This window comes from Priapulus caudatus, unplaced genomic scaffold, assembly GCF_000485595.1.
Source record: "Priapulus caudatus unplaced genomic scaffold, Priapulus_caudatus-5.0.1 Scaffold292, whole genome shotgun sequence".
NCBI classification, from domain to species: domain Eukaryota; kingdom Metazoa; phylum Priapulida; class Priapulimorpha; order Priapulimorphida; family Priapulidae; genus Priapulus; species Priapulus caudatus.
Window position 1 is genome coordinate 23,775 of NW_014577353.1, and position 6,598 is coordinate 30,372.

At 45.9% G+C, this 6,598-nt stretch overlaps 1 protein-coding gene across 1 annotated transcript in view; it reads right to left on the bottom strand.

Annotated features, from left to right (window-relative positions):
- The window catches only part of LOC106808644, a 7,109-nt gene extending 6,305 nt beyond the window's left edge, over positions 1-804 (bottom strand). Inside the window, exon 1 of the mRNA XM_014811449.1 lies at positions 146-804. Coding sequence (XP_014666935.1) covers positions 146-541 — 396 coding nt within the window. The 5' untranslated portion in view covers positions 542-804. The remainder of the gene's footprint in view (positions 1-145) is intronic.
- Positions 805-6,598: the final 5,794 nt, after the last annotated feature.

Genomic DNA, 6,598 nt, shown 5'->3' on the forward strand with positions numbered 1-6,598 from the left:
TTGCAGAAGCTGGAAGACCTTACTTGCATTTAAACACGCTGTCTTTTAACTAGAACAGTATCAGTGGGGTTAGATTCCCAACTCTTGTCATCATAAGCATCGTTCTTATATATGGTGACAGGCATACACCACTGAGCTTACCAACCTCGTATTTGGTGAGAGCCCACACACTCTTCGCGGTCATGAGCCAGTGCATGGTTAGGCAGATAACGGAGTAGGCAGTCATCGCCATGTAGATAACTCTGCGGCCGAATCTGCTGTTGACAGCGACTGGGATGGACGCAATGCCACCGGCCAGCAAGATGAAGCCCATCCAGATGCGCATGGTGCGGTAGATGGCGTTGGTGACGGGGGAGTAGAGACCAGAGCGATCGGCCTGCGAGTCGGTGCACCCCTTGTCCTTATCGCTGAACTCCGCAGCTTCCTTCGTCTGCTCCCACGTGTCCACCCCGTCAATGATGGATGTGGTCGTCAGTGAGAAGGGCGTCTCCCAGGACGGGTCCATCGCTCCCACGCGGCTCCTCGCCGACGACAGCACCATCTATGTTTTATCTGTGCGAAATATGAACCCTTTTGACAGTGGGGCCTGGTCGGTGTAGTTGATCAGAAATTAATGGCTTTGGAACGGTTCGGTAAATAAGTGTTCGATAAACCGTATAGCCCTGTAACGTATAATTAAGAGTTCATGTAGAATTGTTGAAGTATAAATCCAAACTTGTGTCTTGAACTGCATAAACTTTAATATCTGCTCACGTCACATCTCCTTGCACACAGGAACAAAGCAACGGGCACACGCGCGCTTAATCCCATCACCACAAACAGACCTTCATGACTCCTACATCTCTGTCCTATATATTACCCCCAAAACCCCTACATCCTGAGCGCACATGTACCCGTTCTCCCAGACCGCGTCCTACTCCCATTTCACAATGACCCTAGAAACGCCCGACCTAAAACACCTTTACCATTCTCCCTATAACATCAATCTAGCCGCACAAGATGCGCGACGCTCTGTCTACATAGACTACCACTAAAACAACCCCTAGCCTATAGCTCCGCTGACTAATTCATGCAACATCTGTAAATCATATGTTATAGCCTCGTTACTGCGTGTCTCTACTCCTAGGTTTAGTGAGATATACTTGCCTTTGCTTGTGGGTCCCGTGTCTTCTGCTTGTCTTTGATGGTAGGTTTGATGAGTTATGCTTGCTTTTACTTGTAAGTGCTGTGCTATGTGTCTTTGCTGGTAAGTTTGCTATCTTGTGCTTGTCTTTGATAACGAGCTTGTTTCTTTCTTCTTCTACTGCTTGGTTGGGCTGCTGTGTTTGGGCGTTCTGGTAGTTTTGGTGTTTTCTGCTTGTATTTATTTACCTTGTTCTTGCACTTGTTCTTGTTCCTTCACCTGTGAGTTTGGCACCTTCTGCTTGTTTCTACTGGGAATATTTATATCCTTTGCTTGTTATTCGGCAATGGATTTTTTCGTCTTCTGAGAAACCCGGTTCTTCCTGCTTGTCTTTACTGAGAAGTTTCTTGCCTTTTGCTTGTCTTTTTTTGCTAATGCGTTTGCTACGTTCTTTTCCTACAGCGCCATCTATGTTTTATCCGTGCGAAATATGAACCCTTTTGACAGTGGGGCCTGGTCGGTGTAGTTGATCAGAAATTAATGGCTTTGGAACGGTTCGGTAAATAAGTGTTCGATAAACCGTATAGCCTTGTTACTGCGTGCCTCTACTCCTAGGTTTAGTGAGATATACTTGCCATTGCTTGTGGGTCCCGTGTCTTCTGCTTGGCTTTGATGGTAGGTTTGATGAGTTATGCTTGCTTTTACTTGTAAGTGCGGTGCTATGTGTCTTTGCTGGTATGTTTGCTATCTTGTGCTTGTCTTTGATAGTGAGCTTGTTTCTTTCTTCTTCTACTGCTTGGTTGGGCTGCTGTGTTTGTGCGTTTTGGTTATTTTTGGTGTTTTCTGCTTGTATTTACTTACCTTGTTCTTGCTTTCACCTGTGAGTCTGGCACCTGCTTGTTTCTACTGTGAATATTTATATTCTTTGCCTGTTATTCGGCAATGGATTTTTTCATCTTCTGAGAAACCCGGTTCTTTCTGCTTGTCTTTACTGAGAAGTTTCTTGCCTTTTGCTTGACATTTTTTTGCTAATGCGTTTGCTACGTTCTTTTCCTAGCAAGATGTCTTTTGCTGATACTGCTGATACTGATGAAATGAGAACAATTTCTGCGCGTTTACGCTGGTCTGGCAGCATCTGGTTTCAAAGGTCCTCCGGTAGAGCTCTATACACACATGTGCGCGTACTGTGAATGGTTACACGAGCGATGACAATTCGGTGACTACTGCGACTATTTGCTCGCGACCAGCGACGTCTCTATGGCAATACACACGAAAACACAGGCGAAGCAGCAAAATGCACCACTCTCCGACAACACGCACTTTTATTCGAAAAGCTCGTTTAATAATGTGTGCCGTCGTTAGTGTCTATTTGCTGATGCGATTGCTGCGTGCTGTTTCTATGCTGGCCCTGTCACGACAGGAATGCATTAATGTCTCCCATGATCCCATCAGCGGCTGCCTATGTAGAATATCACTTATATGGGCTGCATACAGTCAGGCCACTCTTAAAATATTGATAGCTTACAGTCACCGTGCGCGACCGTTGACAAGTGAAGAGCAAAAATACGTTGTATGTTCGTTGAACTTTGTGTATAGCCATGACACATATGAGCGACACATCGTGATTTAGTTAATTTAACAGTTTGAAATCCGAACTATTCGCCGATTGAGTGACGCAACAGAAATGACGTCATGCGGTCGAGAAACAGATGGTCACACCTATGTCCTGCATGAGGTGCACATCAGTGACATGACTTCTCTGCTGCCTCCGATATTTACACACGATGGCGGGTGGACAATGCTGGCGACCCACCAGTATGAATTTGCCGCGGTAATTGTGTGTACCTTGTGTTCACGTGTCACCACTAATGTTGACCTCTGTATTGTCCGCACCGTCTCTATTCTATGAGAACTGTCATCGCCGCTGCTCGGCAGGCGCGCGTGCACACACGGTTAATTGTCGATTTACGGGGCGGTGGATGGTGCGTGATGATTCAATTAGCAGGTTAGCGCCGCCTACATTGACGCCCCGATTGGGAGCCGACTCGGGGTAATGGTCGTGGTGATCTCCGGTGCTCGTCCATCTATTCCGCAACGCATCTATTCTCGGATTGTATCGAGCAGCTCGTGTTGTATAATTCACGCTGGCCGCGTGTAGGGCTAACATCCCATTAACTGTTAATTGACCTCGCCGCTAGTGTTCCTGCGAACCTACATATAGGTGTTGAACAACAGTAGAGGGCGTCCATAGGCTGCATGCCTGAATAAGCATCGAACAGAAATAAATTAAAAATACGCACACTGTTACTGCGCTTGCAAAACATACACTTTATTCATGTTAAATAACTACAGATTCGTGCTCTATGCTCCGCTCGAAACTTTTGCCAGCTCTATGATGCGAATTTCTACACAGTAGTCGGATCCCGTTTCATACACAAAAATGGCCGACCGGCGACCTGGCTACGCCACTAGCTGGAATGGCACAATTACTCAACACGAATAATTTTACTTCTAATGCTTTCGAGACGTCCCCGAGGCATCTACCTTGCGTGCACCTTTATTTTATTACCTTTATTGCACTCTAGTGCCAAATTTCTGCGAAAAAAAATGCCAAAAAATGCCTTTTCTAGAGACGAAATAGTGCAACGGTAAACAATTGCGGCAGCTTACTGTTGTACACCGTCTATAGTACAAAGTAGGATGCGTACTGATCGCTCAAGGGATGTATGATAGCGCCATCTATAGTTCAGAAACTCAACTGTGGTCCCGGTCTAGTTCCAAACTCGCCAGTCTGATATTATAGTCTTGATCACTGATTTTTTTAAATGAAAATAGTGTAATTTTGTTCTAAATACATATTATTATATACACTTGTACATGCTGCTGCCCTTCCAATAACGCTAACCCTCCCCTTAATGCTAACCCTAATCCTACGCTAACCCTAACCTAATCCTACGCTAACCCTTTCCTAACACTAACCCTAGCCCTAACCCCTTCCTTAACCCTTCCCATAACCCTAACCCCAACACTAACCATGACCCTAACCCTAGCTCTAATCCTAAACCTAACCCTAACCCTAAGCTTGACCCTAACCCTAACCCTGACCCTTACCCTTCCCCTAACCCTAACCCTATCCCTAACCCTTCCCCTTCCCCTACCCCTACCCCTACCTCTACCACTACCCCTAACCATAACCCTAACCCTATCTCTGAACCTAGCCCTTCCCCTATTAAACCCTATCCCTACCACTAACCCTAACGCTAACGCTAACCATATGCCTAACCCTAACCCTTCCCCTACCACTACCCCTAACACTAACCCTAACCCTAACATACATCTGTGATGTGTCCGTCGTAGCTCTGCCTTTACATGTACATGTATGCATATATACATAGTATTACATCTGAAGCATGACCAATGTTTATGGTCGGTCTTGTGTGATAACAGAGCTCTGTCATTATTGATTGTGGGATGGGGAGGAGGGGGCTGTCTGTGTGACACATGGGGAGCGGAGGAGGGGGCTGTCTGTGTGACACATGGGGAGGGGAGGAGGGGGCTGTCTGTGTGACACATGGGAAGGGGAGGAGGGGGCTGTCTGTGTGACACATGGGGAGCGGAGGGGGCTGCGGTGCATGGGAGAGGGCTGCTGTGTACACATGGGTGAGCGGAGAGAGGGCTGTCTTGTTGTGACAATGGCGAGGGGAGGGAGGGCGCTGTCTGTGTGACAATGGAAGGGGAGGAGGGGGTGTCTGTGTGAACACATGGGGAGGGGAGAGGATGGGGTTGTCTGTGTGGCACATGGGGAGGGGAGGGGGGACTTGTCTGTGTGACACGAGTGATTTTCTTGGTCGGGACGGTTCTGGGAGGGAGGGGGGCCTGCTGTGTGCACACATGGGAGGGGGAGGAGGGGGCTGTCTGCTTGTGACACATTGGGAGGGAGGAGGGGCTGTCTGTGTGACACATGGGGAGGGGAGGAGGGGGCTGTAGTGGCACATGAGCGGGGGTTTGTGGACACATGGGGAGGAGAGAAGGGGGCTATCTGTGTGACACATGGGAGGGAGGAGGGGCGCTGCTGTGTGACAATGGGAAGAGAGAGAGGCTGTCTGTGCTGACCACATGGGAGGGAAGGGGAGGGCTGTCTGTGGACTCATGGATAGGGGGTAGGGGGCCTGTCTGCTGTGACACATGGGGCGAGGGAGGAGGGGCTGTCCTGTGGACATCGGGGGGAGCGGAGGGGGGCTGTCCTGGTGTGACCAACGGCTCGGTTATCTGTTGTGCAATTTTGCATCAGCTGAAATTATTAACTTTCACAGGACCAGCAGCTGATTAGCGATTATCGTGAAATGTATAAGACTACGCGTAATCTGGTATATTGTGATAACGTGGCGATAATGTCGAATAATTAATACATGGTGATGATAACTCACGTGGAGAGTGTTGTGTGTGACTTTGTGTCGTGTTTGACACCGAGAATGGTTTCATGTAGTGATGTCGTGTTAGTACGGCACGAGAAAGGTTTGAGTTTCAGCCGAGTTTTTGCCACTAATACAAATTTTGCGGAAAAAGATCTAAGCATATGAAATATGTTACTTTTAAGAATTGAAATTTTCTTACATGAATTATATTCAGTTCAAGCTAAGCCAGCAAAGGACGCTCTACACTAATAATTGTTAAAGGGACTACGTCAGCGAATTTTCCCATGCGTAAAATTGTAAAAAGACAATTGCCATTTTTTTACATAACAAGTAAGAAACTAACGTATATAATATATCCTCAAAACTCTCACATGAATAAAAATGTTTTTACGTTGGTTAAATTTGCAAAATCTAGACGATTTGGTCATTCTGTTGTACGTACACTAATTCCGCCAGTATGTTAGATAGTGGCGTCTCTCCTGTTTTTTGCACGACCGGCAAATTAGGGCATATAAAGACGGATATATAAGCAATTGCGAAAAGTAAACAGAAACACTGAATTGTATTTTCATACATTTATTTTGTGAAAAAAAAAACAAATATACACACCAAATATATAGCTTGATAGGTGCTAGAAATTCGCTGAATGTAAATCAGCATTATCGTGACGTAATATTGGTTCATTATACACCTAGTATGTTACACAGAATAAACAAGTTTACATTACGATATGGAGCGCAGAGCGGCTATATATTCATCAATAATTTATCTTCTCTCATTTAATTTCGATATTACATTGATTACAATGCTACATAGACGTGAATAATAGAGATTATTATATCTAGAGTATCGAGATATCGAGATTAGATGGGAGATTAAGATCGAGATTAGATAGATATCAAGATTATTATCTGCTATATTCACCTGATGCTACAATTGCGTAGATATGGAATTGGTTGGATTGCAGATACAACTGATGCGCGCCGACTCGTGGGGTTTTCTCACTCTGTGGCGTCTTCAGCATCTTGACACTTTAATCTGTTATCGTAATCGTTGCGTT